The following is a 21,349-nucleotide window of genomic DNA, read 5'->3' on the forward strand; positions in this document are numbered from 1 at the left end:
CACCTGCCTCTCTAAAGACATCTGTGGCCCCTTTAGTGGACATTCAGTGGGGCTTTCGAATGCCCACTTTTAGCGAGGAAGTTGGAGAGGGACGCTGTCTTTGCCTTTGAATCCCGCCTACGCAACCCAGTAGGGCCAGGCAGGGCAGGAGGGTCAATACTGACGAGCGCAGGTGGCAGGGGTGAGTCCAGACTTCCAAGATGCTAGAGGTTATCCTAGTAGCCTGAGTGACTAGAGTAAGAAGGTTGGAGGAAGAGGGAGAGGTTTCTTGGAGGCTAAGAAAATGAGAGATTCAAACAGGAGAGTCACAAGTGAGAAAAGGGTAGACGGTCGGGTGGACTTACCCAGCTCGAGTGTCAGTAGCGGGAACCAGATCAGCCCTCTCTTGTCCCCATCTCTTCATCTATAAAACTAGGATGATATTAATAGTAACCAGTTCGTGGGGATAGTATCAGAATTAGGAGAAATATTTTCTGCCTGCTGTTTGGCGGAGTACCTGTCCTATAAGGAAATCACTCGGGAAATGTAAAAAAAAATTTTCATGACTGGAACCTAATTCGATTCAGAAGAAAATTTGAGCTCTTGTCCAACTCAGAAAAGAACAAGGTGAACAAAAAAACTTTGATTGTAATTCTAGGCATTAGCCTATTTTAAGGACGTTAGAAGCATAGTATACATCCAGGCTATTTTCATTTCATTTGAAAGACTAGCAGTTTGAGTTATGATGAATATATAATGTTGTCATCCTACTTAGACCGATTTCTTCCGAACATAATTGTGTTCGAAAACTCGTAATGACAACACATGATCTGGAAATCAGAAGGCCATACCTCTAACCAGTCTCTTCCCTCCTCCTCCCGCCTTATTCCGACCGGAAGAATTCCTTGACCAGGAGTGCACCCCTTCCCAACGACTCCCAGGCACGCAGTGGAGCTCGATTCCACACTTCCTACGACAAAAGATACATCATCAAGACCATCACGAGTGAAGATGTCGCCGAAATGCACAACATCCTAAAGAAATACCACCAGGTAATTTTTCTCTGTTTGAAACTCTTGAGAAAGTTAACATTCACGATGAGTTATGACCAAGGCCAAAGATACGTTAGGAAATGATGAGAACACATTTGACATAAAAATCTCGTCTAGTTGGGTTTATTAACATTCCGTGGCCAGATTACTGATTGTTAACATTTAGGGATTCTTGTACTATGATCAGTAGTTATTTATATGACACTTTTCATGTAAATACTCTTCTGCATAATAGTTTTGATGATTACCATTCTGAATTTAAAATCACTCAGTTGAAGATTTGGCAACATTTCAGAAGTGTTTCGACCGTGCCAGAAGTTAGGTGTTGACTTCTTGGGTATTTATCCACTTGCACCTCCAAATCCTATCCTGCTGTTCTCTGTCTCTTCCTGTCCCTGCCCCAGAGAGGTCCACCCCACTCTGAGAAAATTATTCGTTTTTGGAAAGTTGGTGTTTGTCTACTTCCTGCCTCCTTTTTGCCCCTCAGTGTTCTCCCTTCATAATCCCTTGGGAAGAAAGTGAAACTACCGTTGGAAGCAGTGAGCTCTCTCTCTGCCTCCCTCCCTGTCTCTTCCCTTCCCCCCCCCCCATCTCAATAAAGTCCAACCCAAGTGTGCCTGGTAGAGCGCGTGCACCCAGGTCCCAGCTGGAGCCGTTAGAGGCCTTACCTACTGTGACATAAAAGCATGAAGTCCAGTGTCAGACAGTCCCGGGTTCAAATCCCAGCCCTGTCACCTAGTAACCATGGGACTTCTGGACTTCGAAGTCTCAATTTCTTCCTTTAGACAATGGAGATAATACGGGAGAGGGCATACCAAGTACTTAACAAAGCATCTGCCACGGCCTGGCAGCTCGGTATGCGGCGCCGGCAACAGTCATTGTCAAGTCACACAGGCATCCTGAGAATTGTGGTCTTTGGCATAAATGTGACCGCTGCTTGCAACATCCCAGCAGTCATCTTCAGAACTGGTGTCTGACCACACGCGCACACGCTCACACACACACACACACACACACACACACACACACTTGCTTTTAGTCTCCTGCTTCATTTTTTGACCTAAATAGCTCCAAATCCTCCTCCCAGGTAAAGATTGGCTGTCACAGAGGATATTCAAAATAAAGTGCTGAGGGCCCTGCTTGTGTTAAGCTTAGGATTCTGACACATTATTCAGTCTTGGCCTCTCAAGGTGACTACTTGGCAGGCAGTGCTCGTTTGGATTTGTGAGCTCCGGGATGTCTGTTCAAAAGTCAGCTTCCCTACCTGATGGTCACGCGTGATGCTCTGACATCACGGATTATTTCTTGGCAGCTGCTTATTCTTCCCATCTCTGCGAAGGAGATCGATTGCATTTTGCTTGCAGTGAAATCTATTAGAAATCTTTGAGCTATGGTCTGTTTCTGGAAACTGGGAACTGCTCCTAATTTGTTCTCTAAAAGCATTAGTCAGCCTCTAAACTCATTGAATGTCCAAAAAATCTTTTATAACATCTCTTCCTTTTGAAATTTGTTCTATAGCTCTTAACGTTGTTGCCTAATACAAAGGACATTTTAAGATGCCAGGATAGTACGAGGTGAGGGTGAAACACCAAGGCCCGGTGTTTCTGAATGAATTGAATGACAAGATGGGACTTTTAACTATTCACCTTTTAAATTGTCTACTCTTTCATTTCTCCCCCTCTGGAACTTAATGTCATAACTAGACATTCTTTTTATTCTTTCTTTAAATTATCTCGGAACATTCAAAGCAAAGTGATACCTCAGTGACTGATGAAAACGTATTATTCTGATACGTGGCTATGATACCGTTCTAATAAAATGTGACACGTAATTCAAACATCAACTTCCTGATGACAACTTCGAGTTCAGAATTTTTTGACTTTCCAGAAATCACTGTTTGAAACGTTTCTCTGGAGTAGTCACTGTAAGCTCGCATTCAGATTTGACATGTCATCAGTATGACATAAAATACATTGGGGATCAAAATAAATCTGTTGACGTGCTCCCGGGGCTTTCACAGTGCTCAACATCGCCTTCCGTTCCGCTGCTAGAAAATAGTTATTTTCTTGGTATGTTCTTTACCCAGAAAACTCTGTTATCCAACATCTAGCTTTTTCTTTCTTAAAAATAGAATTTCAAATCTAATCTAAAGTGTCTTGGGGCCCCTGGGTGGCTCAGTCAGTTAACCGTCTGCCTTCAGCTCGGATCGTGATCCCAGGGTCCTGGGATGGAGCCCCACGTCTGGCTCTGTGCTCGGCGGGGAGTCTGCTTCTCCCTCTGCCCCTCACCCTTGCTCATTCTCTCTGTCTCTCTCTCTCAAATAAATAAAATCTTCAAAAAAAATAAAAAATTGAGTGTCTTAATGATTGAGAATCACCACTATTAATATAATCTATTTCGAGAATCACCACTATTAATATAATTTATTTCAAGGACATTAAGTTGAAAGTCAGGAGACCTAGATCCTAGCTTGTTAAGAAATGGCTACCTAGGGGATCTCTGAAGCTCAGTTTCCCGATCTATGTTTCTTTCATTCATTCTTTCATTCATTCATTTGTTCACGGATTTATTCTTGACCTAATTCCAGAAAGAATACAAGGTGGCCTTCAAGGAAGTTTGAAACACAGGACAGAATAAATGGGAAGAGGGGGAAGGTAGAAGAGGGAAGGAGAGGGTGAAGACACAAAACGGAGGCTGGGATAAGGTGGAAACGTCATGCCAGGATGCCAGCATGCTTGCTAGCGTGAGGACCGGAAATTTGAGTTTCCGAGCAGCCAAGGTGGAAGGAGAAACCTGACTGAGTCCATTACACAGCTGCTGTGCCTGAAGATACCGTGAGTCAGTTGATCAGGAGGACTGGAACTGTTCTTGGTACGAGGTTCAGACAGGGTTGTCTTAGTCTAAAGAGCGTGCTGCGGAGAGGACATGTGACACAATCAGCATCATCCTCACAAACACCCATGCAACACAGAATTTCACAGAAGTTAGTGCAGGCTGCTGAAACCACACCGACACACAATTACGCTTAGTCACCACGCTTGAGCCAGGGAGGGTGCAGTTTGCACGGGCTCCCCGACCCTCTGCCGGCCCGGCTTCCTCCAGGCAGGGTTTGAATGTTCTTCTGGCCACTCCTCTCACAGGCCACCTTCACACAGGGGCGCCACTGATGTGACACAGTGGCGAGCTCAGCCTCGTCCATCCCCAGGTGTCGCTGTTGCATGCGATCGGACACAGGCCTCGTCATCTGTGCTCCAGGAGAGGTCTCCAGGCTTTGTGGTTCCCTATTCTAGTCAGTGATACTCAAGGCATTTGAGGTGCGCGTCAGGCCTGCCTTCCTAGCTGACGTCGGCCTGGGCCAATGCGAGGATGTATGTTGAGTCTTACTGATTTCTGTCTCCTGCTTCGGCAGCAACCGCCAATTCTCTATTTCCTCTTGCTCTTTGCTGCTTTTACCTTCTGACGTGCTGTGCTTCTGAGCTGCCTTGTCTGAACAAGCACTGAGGCTCGTTCCAACTGCCTGTCAGTGGACGGGACCGGCTCGCAGAGAGGGCGTCTCCCATGGAGCAAATGGCTGGACTTGCCGACAGCTGCGGTTATTCCGCAGCCCTTTGACTTCTCTTTTCGCTTCTCTTTGCTTTCGTTGTTTTCTGTTTTGATGGAGTATATCCAGAGCTGCAGCTGCAGTCTGGAAGGTTAAAATCACCACGAGGCCAGTCTCTGGAGAAGTGGAAATTGCTAGATGGTTAAATAAATCCTTCCTGGGACTAAGCTTCTGACGAGCCAACCTTTCCAGGGACGTGGTATGGTAGGTGGTCCAGACCTCAGACTCTGAAGCTGTCTGCTGCAGTTTCGCCCCTGACCAGCTGCGTGACCTTGGGCAAGTTACCTAACCTCTCTCTGCCTGCCTCTCTGTCTGTAAAATTTGGATAATAGTACCTCCTTCGTTGGGTATTGTGCTAAGTAGGTGAATTGTTATTTACAACCTGCTCAGTGTGGTATATGGGAAGTGCTCTGTCAATAACTAAATAAGATAAAGACCATTCTTCTACTTGGTTTCCTACCTCCCAGGGTTGAAATCATTAACTCTGTCAGTCCACTAGGGGGCCTGGTTTCTGGTACCGTGTGGCACTGTTGCAGAATTATGAAGATTCAAACCATAAGGAGTTGGAATTTTCCCCAAGCCCCTGCATCTTGCCTTAGTCTTTACTTGCAGCCCAAATCCTGCCGTAATTTCCACTCAGCATCATTTCTCAGACTGATGGAGAATTTCTCTTAAGCAAAGCAAACATTTATAAGTCTCTTTTACTTTATTTGGTTTTCTCTTTGTTATATTTGGGAAAATAACCTGAAGTTTTGGTGTCAATACCATTTTCTTCAAATTTCTCTTAGGCTAGAACAACCTTGGGTCTTGTAAATGACGATTATCAACGGATTGGTTCACCAGTGTCAGAAGAGCATTCGAAAAGAAAACAATAGTCAAGAGCCTGCTTGAATGTCTTACTTCTCTTAACGTGACTGATTTTTTTCCCCTCACTGGCCTGAAATCATTGGGAGTTCTGACATCATGTAGCTTCAGCTTTAACTGAAATTCAGGTCCGTGTCAGTAAAAGTTTAGAAGTTTTAGGAGAGGGAACAAGTTACTATATACATCATTAAGAAAGGCCTAAGAATATACCATTAAGAATATCTTTTAAATTTTTGAAATACAGGGTTTAAATTACTTGTTTCTTATTTCAAAATGACTGAAACGATAAACTGATAAGGTTGATAAAGTAACCCCCAAATCCTTTTTTATCCTCTGCGTTGGGAAACAACTAGTAACTTGAGCAGAATCTGGATGTCATGGCTAAAAATCCGAATTCCTTGTTAAATAAGCTCGCTAGTACCTCTCATCTCAGTAGAAGATGTGAGTGAATATTTGACTTTTTTGGACCCTCCTTGGAGTACATCTTTTTATCCTCCCATGAGGGACAATGGTGTTGGTGCTACGATTCGAAGAATGAGCCACGGATAGAAGAAAGCTCAAGAAACAGGCACCGTGAAAGCCAACAGCTGGAACAGTTGGGTGTTGCGCAGAAGGAGAAAAAGTTACATACCACATCAGTGCTTCTCGCACTTTGATTGTAGACACAACCCCTGAGCGCCGTGCAGAAACGCAGATTCTCAATCAGTGGGTCTGGGGTGGCCCGAGATGCCACGTCTCTAACCTGCTCCCAGGTGACGCTGATGAAGCTTCTTAGGTGGCAGGGCACCATCTACTTTCTAGAGCTGGAGAAACACTCTTGAGTCTGCTCTTGGGTTTTTGGTTCCCTATCTGGAGGAGAGGTCAATGTAAATTTGAAAAGTAGGTTAAAGTTTCAAGTCCAAGGGGTACCCTGCAACTCTGTTACTAGAGCTGAGCCCCCAGCAGGGCCTCTGCCCTCAGAAGCTGCAAACACATTTCTTGGCGTCTCTTCGTGGAAACATCAGGAAGGCCTTTGCCATCTCTCAAGCCCCCAGGGAGTGCCCCGCCAAGCTCCACTTTGCAGGCGGGGAGTGGCTGCTTGCTAATGGGATGATTGGAGCCCTTAGTTCCCAGCGCCCTACCCGTTCGTTCTCAGGCTTCTGGGGAGCTGCCCAGCCCATTGACCAACACCCACTGCCCACAGCAGATTTCCTCCAGTTTCTGGAAATTCTGTCATCCTTTTCTCTTTATACACCGCCTGTCTCCTCTTGTCTCTTCTATAGCTAGAACATTCTCATTCTGATCTCCACGGCTCGTCACTCCTCTTTCCCGCTTTTCCATCTCGACATCCCTGCTTGTGAGATTCCGGGGAAATGCCTCAGCTTTGCCAGTCCCAGTTCTCTTCTCAGCTGTCCTATTCTGTTGTCTCACCTGTCCAATGGGTTTTTATTTCAATAACTACATTTTTCCTTATAGAAGTTCCATTTTTTTAAATCTGCCAGTTCATTCCTGATAATTTCTTGTTATATGTTCATCTCTGAGACTGCATCCTTTATTTTTTAAAAGTTTTACATGTGACTGTTCAAGTTCTATTTTCTGATGGTCCTAACCTCTGCAATTTCTGGGAACCTGAGTATGTTGTCTCTTGGGCCTGCTGCCTCTCAGTCAGAGTGACCTTCCCAAGCAGAAGAAGCCCCTGTAGTCTGGGGTCAAGACGTTGACTAGGGATCAAACCTATCTATGTAGAGTAGGGGGAAGAAGCAGGATTGGGCAGAAGGGGACGTCAGACCGCCATGTAGGCCAACCAAGCCAAAGCCAACTGGCAGGGTGCTCTTGAGCCCCCCACCCCCACCCCAAAGCTCCCATGTTGGGCCAGAGTCACAGGGAGGCTGACCCGGAAGGAGCTGCCAACAAGGCTGTGAACTGCACTCCACAGCTGGGCAGGAAGGCCTATCCCAAAGGCAGCCACACTTGCCTTCTTATGTTTGATGGTCTTGGTGAGTGCCTTGCTTCATCTCCAGAGGGCCTCCAAGCTGACTTGAGGAAAGGTGTCCAGAGAGTTTTGTCTGTGCTGAAGAAAATGAACAGGGAGCACAACATGTTTCTGTCGGAATCTAGCACCTCCCAGTTCCCTGCCTCTCCTGCTACCCAGCCCAGCTTCTCTGGCCCCAGCTGCTTCTGCTGTCCTGGCTCCCTGGCACACCTGCTTAAACTTCTGGCCTCCCAACCCCAGTCACGGGCCACTGGGGACACAGCTCCTGACTGGAGGTCAAGGGGCTGGTTCTGGAACCCGCCTTTTTTGACCAGCTAAAGCCTCCCATCGGGTGCGGTCCTAGTCGATGCCACAGGCCTCTCAGATCTCCTTAGGGCGATGTTGGAGCAATTCTGCGTTTTCATTGTAGTCAATGAATAAATGCCATCTGCACTTACGATAGAGTAGTTTTTACGAAGCCATTTCATCTTTAATAACCATGGTGTTTCTGGGTCTTAATTTTTTTTTAAGTGTTCTTTCTATTCTATTTTTTTAAAAAAGATTTTATTTATTTATTCGACAGAGATAGAGACAGCCAGCGAGAGAGGGAACACAAGCAGGGGGAGTGGGAGAGGAAGAAGCAGGCTCACAACGGAGGAGCCTGATGCGGGGCTCGATCCCATAACACCGGGATCACGCCCTGAGCCGAAGGCAGACGCTTAACCGCTGCACCACCCAGGCGCCCCTCTGGGTCTTAATTATATTGTAACAAACAAGAGGAGCCTCAGTGTTTGCCTTCAGGTATTTCTATGTATTCTGCATTACCTCAGTGCTAAGAGTGTTTATAAACACTACAGAGGAATGTTTGTTCCTTTTAAATCTGATTTCATCAATTTTAAGAAAGGCAGGAGTTTTTTATTTATATTAGCTTAAATGTAGTCATCCTTACATTCTTTTTTCACCTCAAACCTGTATGAAACTAAAATAAATTCTATTAACTGATATTTAAAGTCCATTTTCCCAAAACATTAATTCAAGTTAAGTTTGTATTTATTTCTTTGGTCATTCTAAAACAAAGCAGTCCTTAATTTCAGGCTGTCTTTCTTTCTTCTTTCTTTCCTTTTCTTTTTGTTCATGTTATCGCAGTGATCTATAAACATAGCCAGAGGCGCAATAAGGATTACAGATAATTTAACCTTTCGAAAACACTAAATGAAACAAGACTTTACGTTGAAGTATTAATTTGACGCTATGTTAGATTGTCACTTCAAGCCTCTAAAAAAGTGAGTGAAGCATGGTAATAACAGCAATTTCCAAAAGCCAGAGCCCAGGTTCACACTCTCACATGGAGGCATAAATATTTATCCGTCGCAGCACATCACTGAGAATCCTCTCTGCGGAACCCTTCAGTCAGCTGCGAATCTTTTAATGGCGTTTCATTTTGCATGAGAGCAACAAAGCGGGGAGTCATAATACTTGTCATTCGTGCTGAGCGCCTAAGAGCAGAGGAAGCAGACCTTATGACTGTTTCCTTGCGTATGTTTTAAAAATTCGGATTTCACCGCGTTAATTTTTCATGGGACGACAGTTCTAACAAACCCTTGGCTATGTAGGAAAAAGTTCTAAGGAAGACTTTTGAAGAGATAAAATTTGGTTTTATTGATTGCACCATAGAATCGTTTTCAAGTCCCTTTTTAAAGAGAAGACAGAAGAAAGTAAGAATTGTTAGGGTTGGAAACACAGGTTTCAGACAGAAATACCACCAGCAAATATAAGTTTCTGAGAGTGCTCTTAGAAAAACAGAAGCCACTCCATGATAAATAACAGGTGACTTGAGGTATCCAGCCAGGAAAGTACAAAAGTGAAAAATACTTAATAAATTTAAACAATATTTTAAAATGCATTTAAATGTGGGTAATGCAGTGAGTTTAACACTGAGAATGTGGACGTCGACCCCAAGAATAACTGTGGTTGTTTTAGCTTCATATAACAAGCATAATAAGGACCGATGATAATCAAGTTCACACTTTGAAAATTGGGGAGTAAATATTCAGCACCGATTCAGATGAAAGCTCAGTGTCATCATGGAATTGCAAGCATTTGAAAGCCACCAGTCTAGGCGCCAGACCTGGACTCTGTTTCTCTGTTGGATATGAGAGAGGAGCTTGGCTGCAGGTGACCTAGAGAGCCAGCATTCTGCCACAGGTAGGAATGTGTCAGGAAAATGCCATACTCGAGAAGCCACTGAAAGGCACACTCTCCAGGACTGTATAATGCAGCCCATGCTCTCGTAAAAGAATCATCTCTCTTGCCTGATGTGTGTTCTTGATTTCCGAGCCACACATGGGTGATCAGCGTTGCCAAGTGTCTGGTCCATTGTGGCCTTCTCTCCCTTGGGACCTCAGAGTGGCAGAGGACAGAAGTTGCAAACTCATCTGACTTCTAGAAAGGAGTCTGCCTGGCTACTGTAGGCACTGCACCTGCTGAGTCTGTAGACTGAGATATTAATATAGCAGTGGGGGGGCGGGGACGGGACGCGCATGTGTCTATGTCCTTTGCCAGTAGGGAAGGCCTGCCTTATATAGCCACATCAAGACACAAGTTGAAAGTGAAAGAAATACTTATACCTTTCTTAAGGAGTCATCCTCAGGATTAAGTTGTTAACTTCTTCATTCGTATAGTCCGGAAATTAAGTATGTAGAAGGGAGGACGCAAAGACTCCTTAGATTATCTTGTGATTGAATCAACAATGTTAAAAAAGAAATTAGGAGATGCTGAGGATGTTTTTCAATATTCAAAAAAAAAAAAAGAGGGTGCTCCTGACAAATAATTGGTTATTGGAGAAAGGCATGATATTGTAGTGCCCACCATACTCCCCTTTCTTCTATTTTTGAAGCATTTATGTACAAGTTGTTTTGTAAATTTGTCAGTGATGTTTAAATTCTTCAAGGGAAGTGCTCAGAGTTCTGATCCTAAAAGCAAAATGAGAGAGAAATACAGTTTTTTTAGTGTTTCTTTTATATTTACAAGAATATTACCTCATTTATAAGCAGATACAGACATACTACATACATTCGCAAAACTTCATTTTGGGAAAGTCTTTGCTCTGTGGATGTTCATTCAAATTGAGACTTCCCATCGTGCATTTAAAATAAAATCCATTTCTCAGCATTTGAGGGACACATCAGGTGCTCTAGGAAGTCTCCGTCCCTCCCTCCCCGCTTCCTTTTCCACCCCTCACCCCAGGGACTTGGTTTCATCTTGTTCCAGCTCGAGTCATGGGCAGTCAGTCCCCCTGAGTTCTGTTTCTCCAGTCTTCACATTCTTCACAAAAGCCCTGTGCCCTCATTACTGTCATTACCCCTCTTCTCCAAATGCGGAGACACAGAGAGGTTGAATAATCGGCCAAGGGATACACAGCTAGTGAATGTGGAGCTGGGCCGAGAGGGCTCCTAGCCGCGTGATGCGGCTGAGTTGTGCGAAGGGCCAGCTAATGCTCTGGCCGTGACTTTACAGTCTCCCTGGATGTGGGATTACCCCGGGAGTTCATGTGCGTGGCTTGCAGATGCGACCACTGGCGTAGGAGTTCGTGTGCAGCATTTCCGCGGTCAGCTGGTGAAGAACCCAGGAGGATGACCATTCAGGCCTCCATGCCAGCTCCCCCATGCAGTGACATGCCGTGCTGGAACAGTGGTCCTCCAGCCCCGGCATTGCCAGAGCCCGTGCAATGCCCCTCTACTGTAATGAAACCACGTAATCTTTTCCTGGAACCCCTGCCCAGAAATTCCATCTATGGATGGGATTTTCTCTTCTGCGAAGTTTTGACCCATAAATGCTTTCTAAACCTTTGACACCAACTGTTGCTCATCAGTACTGGAATCTAATAGGATAGGCTTGACTGGGGGGTGTGGTCTTGTACATGTTTATAAACTCAGGAGCTTCAGTCTATTAAATCTGTATTTTTCAAGGTGTTCGTCTAAGAGCCTCATCCATGAGCCAGGCCTTTGAGAAGCAGCACGTGTAGAAACTTGGAGATGCAGATTGAATTGGTCTTTCTTTTATATGCAGTAATTTATTTAGTCTTAAAGACAGAAGAGTTGTTGGGGCGCCTGGGTGGCACAGCGGTTAAGCGTCTGCCTTCGGCTCAGGGCGTGATCCCAGCGTTCTGGGATCGAGCCCCACGTCAGGCTCCCCTGACTAGGAGCCTGCTTCTTCCTCTCCCACTCCCCCTGCTTGTGTTCCCTCTCTCCCTGGCTGTCTCTGTCAAATAAATAAATAAATAATCTTTAAAAAAAAAAAAAGAGGAGTTGTAGAATGTCTTCTGCGTGGGTGTTTTTCTGTGGGGAAAAGAAAAAGCTTGTCGACAATTTCCTGTACCGTATGCACAAAGTTTCTTTATCATATTCATTAACTGAGTAATAGTGTCTGCTCTGTTTGCGGCGCTCTGTGGCTTGGTCCAGAGATTTTGATCAAAAAGACTTATTCTGCTGCCAGGACCGGTAAAAGATAGGCCGAGATGAGAATAATCTGAGCACAAAGAGGGGTTGAGCAGCCAAACTGAAACTGGTGTGTCCCCCCCACCCCCAGGGCAGGGGACAGACATACCCTAAGAGCCTCCGAAATACCTACGCAGAGCCCGCCTCGGAGTGGACTCCAGTCCGCGTTCGTGAGTGAGGTCAGAGGACCAAGCAGATGGGTGTAACACTGAAGTTTCTTACAGAGTTAATAATTGTTCCTATTATCACTGGCCCCTGCAGAGGGAGGGAGAGGGTAGTACCGCGCACAGGCATGGCATGAAGTACTTTGACATCCTAATCCTCACAACTTTCCTTGACGGTAGGAATTAGGGTGAATCATTTAGTTTCCAGAAAATGAAACTAAAATGAAGAGTGATCTAGTAACTTGCCCAAGATCCCACAGCTTGTAAACGGAGGCACCAGGATGCATATGCGTTCTTTCCAGCTCACACACTTACAGTCTTTCTACCGTGCTCACGCAGTGTAGACCCCTGCAGTCCCCATGTTTTTAAGGCTCACCCAACCATCTTCAGAGATGAGGGACAACAGCCCTTTTTATGTCTTTAGATCAGATGTGAGAAGTTTTGTTTTCAACCAACGCCTCTTTACAGCCTGTTTGGTATTAGCAAACCTCCCGTTAATTTACTGTGTTTTGGAAAGGAGAGAAATAGAAAATGTTCCACTGACCTGACTTCAAATGACGAACAAATTGAGGTGAAACTCTACTCAGGAAATGCATCAAATGAAAATGCGTAGCTCAGTTATGGTCAGAATGATGGAAAAGCACAAGAGCATCTTAAAACCCACCGACACTCTGGGTGACACATACCAAACTCACGAACTGATGCTGTGTGTCTTTAGTGACAAAAACGAAAAGCATTTTTTGACTTTTAAGGTGGTTAAATATTATCAGAGTTGATGACTGACAGTGCTTACCACCAAAAAGTTTGAAAGGGCATTTTATTTTTATTTTTAATAAATGCTTATTGTAAAATGGAAAAATTCAAGCATTATAATTTACAAAAAGCGGGGGAGAAAGCAAAGTTACCCCAAATTCCACCCTTTCCACTTGGCGACCATTCTTACAGGCTTCTCCTTGTAAATCTGCACAATGTGCATGATTTTAACAATTGTTACAATTTTGGAAGCATGCTACTCATGCTCTTCATTATCCTAAAGATTTCACACACCTGTCAAGGACAAAAACAAGCTCTTTTGAAATATTTTCTCCCCTTTCATTTTAAAGAAGGGAAAACCCAACTTTCCTTTGGAGAGTGCAGTGGGACCCATTTTATACAGATCAGCTTTCAAAGGAGATGTGTCTCCCTCTTGTGGCCTTTTAGAGGATGGCCATCAGTACTTTGAGATTCGTGTTGTGTTTTTGCAACTGTCCTGAGAAATGGTGTCAAAGCTGGAACTTGTCCAGTGGCTTTGATGAAATCTGACATGGGGCCAGAGTACCTCTGTCTGTCCGTAGAGCAGGAGCAAGCACTCGGGGGTAGCGTGGCACCTTCCCTTCACGCTGCTGCTCTGGTGGGCAGCTTAGCTCGACACATGAGTGTGGTGGGTGAGAAACAAAAACTAGGACTAGAGCATGACTGTCCCAGCTCCTAACAGCTCTCTCCACAGTTTCCTCTTTAATCACAGCTTCAATGCTATACTTTCCTAACACTGTTAAAAGAGCTGATCTTAGTGGCCAAGTGACTCTCCCTCACCCTCACTGAGTCATCACCCAGGCTTCGGGGGAGGGAGGGGGAGGCCCTTGGTAGGGTGTCATTTCACTTTAGAAGAATTAGTAAATGGACCAATCACTTGCCCTCTCGTCTAACACTCTTATATCCAAGTTTTGACTTTACAAATTAGTTTGGGATGTTAGGAAAAAAATATCTCTTTGGAGATAAAGTTGAATTTTCTTATCTATGTATATACATGGTGAACACGGATCCTGTGTCAGGCAGTATAAACATGGTCATTTTCCGCAAATAGGACCTTAGTGGTCGGAGGGTTTCACTTTGTCTAAACGCCATAGGCAGAAGTTATATTTTACGTCCAAATGAGCCCCTTTTGATTACGTAACGTGTTCCTTTTTCTCTCTCCTGCGCAGTATATAGTTGAGTGTCATGGGATCACCCTTCTTCCCCAGTTCTTGGGCATGTACCGGCTTAACGTCGACGGAGTTGAGATATACGTGATTGTTACAAGAAATGTCTTCAGCCACCGTTTATCTGTATATAGGAAATACGACTTAAAGGTGAGATTTTTTTGTTAATTTTTATTAAGTAATCAAGCAAATGTTGTAACATCGTGCTAACCATTTAGGAGGTGCTCGGAGCTTAAAGCCACCAGGCAACTAAACTAGCAATGCTTGCCTTTGGTTGAAGCAAGGATCGCTTGCTGGCTTTACCAGAAGACTTTTGCTCATGTTAAGAGGTATCGCATCTGATTTTCAACAAGTTATCTGTTGAACAGCTGCTAGGTACCAGGCACTGTTTTGGTGCTGGGAATAGTGCGATGAACAAAACAGACCAAACTTGCACTCAAGGAGCTGACGTGGTGGTGGGGACAGACAGACAGAAGTAAAAGTAGCGAGGAAATCCTATAGCAGAGTAAGAAGTGGTGAGTGCTATGCATAGAGGTTAAGATGGGGAAGAATGGGGGAGGGACACAGCCTAAATAGGGTGTCAGGGAAGGTTTCATTGGGAAGATGACCTTGCAGCAGACCCAAAGGAAGAGGGCATGAGCTGAGGGAAGGGCATTCCTGACAGAGGACACAGGCCCTGAGACCAGCTATTTCAAAGGTCTTGAGTGAGAGCCACACCACGAGAATTCTGAGGGGAATGAGGGGAGCTGACTCTGGATCACTGACTTCGGGGGAGAAGATCCAAGTTGGGAGCTGGCAATCTGTGACCTGCCTGCATGGCAAATCCAGCTTGGCCATTTTTGTAAATAAAGTTTTATTGGAACACTGCCAAGGCCAGTGTTTCTGTCTCACATGTGGTTGCTTTTATACTATAATGGCAGAGTTGAGTAGTACCACAGACATTGTTTTGAACCACAAAACCTAAAACATTTACCAGCTGACCCATTCAGAAAAAGTTTGCCACCCTTTGCTCTTTGCCAGTAGATCTCAAATTTTTTGATCTCAGACTCCTTCAGTCTTAAAAGAGGACCCCTGGTACAGCCTCTGTGGAAAACAGTATGGAAGTTCCTCAAAAAATTAAAAATAGAATTGCCATATGATCTAGTAATTTCACTACTGGATATTTACCTAAAGAATACAAAGACACTAATTTGAAAAGACATACACACGCCTCTGTTTATTGCAGCATTATTTACAATAGCCAAATTATGGAAGCAACCCAAGTGTCCTTTGATAGATGAATGGATAAAGATGTGGTGTACATATACAGTGGAATATTACGCAGCCATTAATAATGAAATCTTGCCATTTATGGCAACATGGATAGATTTAGAGGGTATGATGCTAGGTGAGGTAAGTCAGAGAAAGACAAATACCGTATCATTTCACTCACATGGAATTTAAAAAACAAAACAAATGAAGAAATTTAAAAAGAGACCAAAAAGCCCAGATTCTTAAGAAGGGGAAAAAATGGGGATGGCGGGGGGGGGGGGGAGTTGGGGAATGGGTGAAATAGATGAAGGGGATGAAGACTGCACTTAACGATGAGCACTAAGAAGTGTACGGAATTGTTGAATCATTTTATCGTATACCTGAAACTAATATGACATTGTATGCTGATTATATTGAAATTAAAATTTTTTAAAAAGAGGACTCCCAAAAGCTTGTGTTTATATAGGTTGTGTCTAGTGCTATTTACAATGTTAGAAATTAAAATAAGAAATTTTTAAATGCTTGCTCTATGTATAATTTAAAAAAACCATTACATGTTACCATATTTTTATGAAAAATTAGCTGTATCTTACAAATTAAGAAATTTAGTGTGAGAGGTGGCTTTTTTTTTTTTTTTTTTTGCTTTACAGTTTTGCAAATCTCCCTAATACCTGATTGAACACGAGGCGGTTGGAACGTCTGCTGCGACGTTACTTGATGAAAGTGTATGGAGAAAGTCAGTCCTTACATAGATATAGTTGGAAAATGGGAGGGTGGGTGTTTTAATAACTTTTTCAGAAACTGATGGGTATTCTTCCTTGATATTATACCAAAACCTGACAAAAGGTAATTTCTCAAAGCTTAGTTACAATGTGGAATCAGACGTCACATCAGTGAACTTTCTGTACTTGTTTCATTACAACCCACCGGTCTGTTTGCACGCTCTGATCATTTGAAACAGATGGGTTCGCTGAGTTTTGTGGTCTTCCAAATATTGACACACCTCATTATGCAATATTGAAAAGTCACATTAATATCACCACAAGCCTCATCAGAGAAGTCTTTAAGTATTGAGAAGCTGTCATGCCCACGGTGGTGGATACAAGTTTTTAAAAACTCTGATTTCCACTTGAAAGCTCAAATTTTACCACTGGCAGCAAGCCCCGTGAGTTGTTTTCTGTGAAATGCCAGCACACAGCTCCCCCAGCACGGAGCCGAGCGCCACGAGCAAGTTATCTACCAAACGCCCAGATCTGAGTAATGCAGATCTGAGTAAAGAGATTGCCGGTTGTTCTTTCAAGTAAAAATGTTGTTTTAATGAACAAAGTGGCTAGTTGAGCTCGTAACTCAAATCGTCACAAATACGACTGTTCTTAAAACATTCCTTCTTCACAAACAGAAGGGTTTTATACATATTCCCACAAAGAATATTGAAGACGTGTACTCCATGGTCGAGATTTACTAATTTCATTGCTTCATCAAGGACATTTTTAGATGTATATATAATGTATATTTTGTACGTATTTTATGACAAGCTCTATTAGTACCATCCAGTGCGCCTGGATTTGTGCTAAGCTGACAACAGTTTTACCCACTATTGTTTTTGTAACATCCGTGCAAATATTAAGACAGTGAAAAAGGCCGATAATGTCTTGATATTATTAGAAAGATGGTTTTGACTTTGCAGAGCCCTAAAAGGGTCTTGGGACCCCAGGATGCTGAGCACACTTTGAGAAATGCTAGTCTAAGGGAGGGAAAATGGTTTAGGCTCATCTCCTACCGTCTGGAGTTCGGATAAACTGTATAAGCTTCCCACAGACAGCCTTGCTCTGTTTGCCTCCGAGGTGAGGCAGTTCCGTCGCCTGGAATCGCCGCTGGTGGAAATCCCAGCCACTCTCCAGGGCTCTCGATACCACCGCTCTCACTTAGCCTTTGCAACGCTGCTTAGAGAAAGGACTCTATGGAGTATTACGGGACTTTGTTCACTGGTCTGACTCCCCCATAGAATAAGCCAGAGTGACCTCTGAAGCCACCTGTCCTGGTTTTATCACTTATTAGCTGTGGGTGGGTTGCTGAACTTTTATTGAACCTCCGTTTCTTCGTCTGTAAAACAGGGATGATTATACCTACCTTTGCTGGGTGGTTGTGAGGATTCAGTTACGCACACGTGTATGTATGTCATGTCTGGCATAATGTGTGGCATATGAGAATTGCTCAATGAATTTTGGTCGTGATTCATCCATTCTACTAGTAAGTGCCTTAAAGGCAAATTTTTGATCCTTTTTTATTTTTTAGTCCCCCAAGATACTGCCTCATTGAAGCAAGCATCTAGTAAACGTATCTTCATGTAAATTATACTTCTAGACTTATATTATATTTTTATAATTATTATTATTTTAGTTTAGATATTATAGTTTTAATTGGCTTCATATTTCCTTAATTTCATCTCCCTTTTTCAGCTTGTAGAATAAATTCTCTTCCTTGCCAGTACTTTCGGTTGTGATGGAACTTGGACATCTCGCATCATTTCATGGCTCAAACTCTTGGCCTTGACTTACTAACCTTATTTTCTACTTCTGTTTAAATTTTTATTTTGGATTAATTTAAATTTGGGTGAGATTCCGCCCCGCCCCTCCGGCTAAGGATCTGCATTTACATAGAGATGAAGCTTCACTGAGAATCAGAAGCAGGATAAATTGTATTGCAGGAGGGAAAACACACACACACACACACACACACACACACACACACACCAGAAACTTGGCTGGAGATACGAAGAGGAATAAGTAGTTTCTTCCTCTGACCAGGAACATAGACAGCACTCAAATATTGCAAATATCCCACTTTTTTTTTTTAATCTAAGAATATTCTTTCTTAGAAACCAGTGTGTAAAGCAAGATCTTTGCGGTCTGAATTCAAGAATCCCTAAAAATAAAAAAGGAAAACGGACCCTTACAAGTGGCAGCTGCCGGGTTTGCGCTAGGGACCACACGTTTTCCTTCACGAGCAATTCACATTATCCCTCATCGTTTCATGGGTCAACTTTGTGCTCCTCTGATGCGTCTCCCAGAAACTCTGAGCATTTCCCCTGGGCTGACAGCAGCGTCTCTGATACGCGCCGGGCCTGGGAATGCTGACCACCCGGGGGATGGAGCATTGACCCGGGGTGAGGGAGAGGGACTCTTCACGATTGGCTAATGCGATGGGCTAATGCATGGGCTCCAGGGCGATAAGTGCCTATAGAAGAGGTGGCCGGGTAAGCGCGTCACTCTGCTCACCTGGTCTTGCCTGGGTGGCCAGCGCCATGGGGGAGAGGAGAGCGGTGAAGTGGTCATGATCCTTCTCCAACCATTTATTCGGGGAATGCCAAGCATTGCTGTGTGAGGTACTGCAGTGGTCCCTGAGGAGCACAGAGAAGAAATCGTTCTTGGTGTACTGACATCGCTAGGAATTCGCTGGCCATCTGCTAACCAACTTCTCTTCTGCGTTAATATCTTCCACAAACAAGGGGAAGTTTCTCTTCTTGAGCTCTACCCCGCGCCCCTGTTGGCATCTGGGTGGGCTTGGGTCTTCTCGAACAGCCCTAGAGCTCTGAGGAGCGGCTTTGAAGACCAGTGCGCTAGAGGAGACTTGTGGAGATTAACTGTCTTTTCTTCCCCTTGATACCTTTGTGCTCAGCCCAGGGCCTGGCACAAAAGGGGTCCAAGTAAATGTATGTCTGAAGGGATTCTCAGAGAGAAGGGGAACAGGAAGGACCCACGGGTCTTACTCAGAGTAGTGAGGACAACATGGCCATCAATAACTCTGAAACGGGACAAGGGCAGGCGGGGGGCTAGGACGTGCCCACATCTGGAAGACATAATGTAGGGAAGGAGGCATTTAATGCCCCAGTGGCTACTGCAGCCACTTCAGCTTTGAAGATCTAAGACCAACTATTTCTGGCAATCACGGCAAGAAGCAGAGCATGGTTTTGATCTGGTCTTAATAAGCTATCATTCGAGGGGCACCTGGGTGGCACAGTCGGTTGATCGTCGGACTCTTGATTTTGGTTCAGGTCGTGATCAGGGTCGTGAGATCGAGCCCCTGTGTTGGGCTCTGCACCGGGCATGGAGCCTGCTTAAGACTCTCTCTGTCCATCTGCCCTTCGCCCCCCGCCCCATTCATGTGCTCTCTCTTTAAAAAAAATAAAATCATTAAAAAAAAGTTATTGTTCAAGTGATGGTCAGGTGTTCTGATTTCCAGCAGGGGACAAGAACCAGGGAGAAATCCAGCTCGGGTGACAAGCTAGGGAAAGGGTTGGAGACGAGCCAGCAGGAATGGTCTGCAGAGCGGGGCGCGCCCATGGGGCAGAGTTGTGATCAGGGAGGGGACAGAGCTCACTCAGGGTACAGCTCCAGAGCAAAGTGGGCGCTCGTTTATTCTGCCCTCTGCCCGGGCACACTTGGGTATTTTACACGCGTGAAGCCCGATGCCTCCCCTGTGCATGTTTTCATGACGTCTTTGTATTTCAGGGCTCTACCGTGGCTAGAGAAGCCAGCGACAAGGAAAAGGTGAGTACCCTGACTTGTTCCCGCCGCGGTCCCCCCCTTATGTCCACCCTTCCTCTCCTGCCTTCCACTGTGATTCTGCCGTCTCCCTTCCGCCGTGCCAGTGAGAAGCATGTCCCTGACCTGAGAAGTCTCCTGCCTCCGCTCTCGTCCTCAGATTAGCTGTCCCACACTCCTTGTTGGGTAATGAAATAGTTCTGTTAGTTACAAGTGTGGTTGAAAGAAACGTTTCACATGCAACGTGGTCTTGACAGCACAGCCATGTGCGTAGTTACGTAGGATCCAGACACAGCTCAGCAGCTGGGTTCCTGACCCCGCTTTCCCCCTGGCTGGCGGCTGGGAGCTCCAGTCCTTCCCACGCGTCTCTGAGCCCTGGCTGGGGACCTGGAAAAGGAGCGCGTGGAGCTTCAGTTTCACCTGTAAAAGGTTGGCTCGGATGAGCTTCAAACTCCTTACCAGCTCTAAGGTAGAATTAGAGTGCTTTTTACTTAAAGAATTAGGGCTGTGGAGACTATCTTTTCATCTTTTCCTGAGTCACTGGACAGCGGGTAATATTTGAACCACATTTGGTTAATTATGCAAGAGTATAGACAGATTGAACTTGAATGAGTCTGATTAAGAGTTTGGGAAGTAGCTTTCTGTATGGAAATCGAAACTGACCCCAGTCGACATTTGCTTATACGAAAGGTACCTCAATACTCTCACTTACTCCCCCTCGTCACCTGGGCAAGTTTTTTGACCAAACCGTTGAAAGTGGGACTCAGGACTTTTGTTTCTGTTTTGTTTTTAAAATTATGATTTTAGAATATTCTCATCCTGTCTTGATTTGAATTTTACATGTTGGAAATCTACTTTTCTTTATCCATTCAGAACTATTTGTGAATTTTTTCATGGTTACCATCCTAGCTCCAGGGGCTAAAAAAAGGAACCACACAGACACATCTAGCAGGCGACACAGACATTAAAATAGGAAATGACAGTAATCATGTGATAAGCGGTTTAACAGGGAGCGTTTAGCACCTGACTCGGGCTCGGTGGGGTCGGGAGGGGGTGTTTGGACCCCTGAAGGACAAGGAAGAGCTAGCTGGAGGGAAAGGTGAGAAAGAACACCCTGGGCAAGGGGATAAGGCAGGGAGCGCTGGGGGGTGACGTAAGCCGCACCAGTTGGAAAGGCTGTTGAAATAACCCGGATAGAGTGGTGGCCTGAGCTGAGATGGTGGAAGAGGATAGGTTATAGGCAGATTCAGGAAGAAGAAGCCAGAGATTCGATGTGGGAGGCAAACAGTGCCAGGTGTGTGTGGAGGGAGGGTGGGGAGCAGAGTGGGAGGAGGGGTTCGAAATGTCAGTGCGGGGTTTGAGATGGTCAGTAGGCCTGAGAGGCTCCAGGGAGGGTTTCAGCTGGGAAAAAAGGGCTTGGAAAACCTCACAGGAAGGATCATCAGCCAAGACAGGGAAATAGCTGAGGCCACCCAGGATGAGTGTATGG

General features: G+C 44.8%; 1 protein-coding gene across 2 annotated transcripts in view; it reads left to right on the plus strand.

Annotated features, from left to right (window-relative positions):
• Positions 1-21,349, plus strand: part of PIP4K2A (phosphatidylinositol-5-phosphate 4-kinase type 2 alpha) — a 177,611-nt gene that overhangs the window by 126,604 nt on the left and 29,658 nt on the right. For both annotated transcript variants that reach the window (XM_040645330.1, XM_040645331.1), the window contains exons 4-6: positions 879-1,031; positions 14,069-14,215; positions 19,828-19,866. In XM_040645330.1, the coding sequence (XP_040501264.1) occupies positions 879-1,031; positions 14,069-14,215; positions 19,828-19,866 (339 nt within the window). The remainder of the gene's footprint in view (positions 1-878; positions 1,032-14,068; positions 14,216-19,827; positions 19,867-21,349) is intronic.

This window comes from Ursus maritimus, unplaced genomic scaffold (assembly GCF_017311325.1).
Source record: "Ursus maritimus isolate PB19 unplaced genomic scaffold, ASM1731132v1 scaffold_31, whole genome shotgun sequence".
Taxonomy (NCBI): domain Eukaryota; kingdom Metazoa; phylum Chordata; class Mammalia; order Carnivora; family Ursidae; genus Ursus; species Ursus maritimus.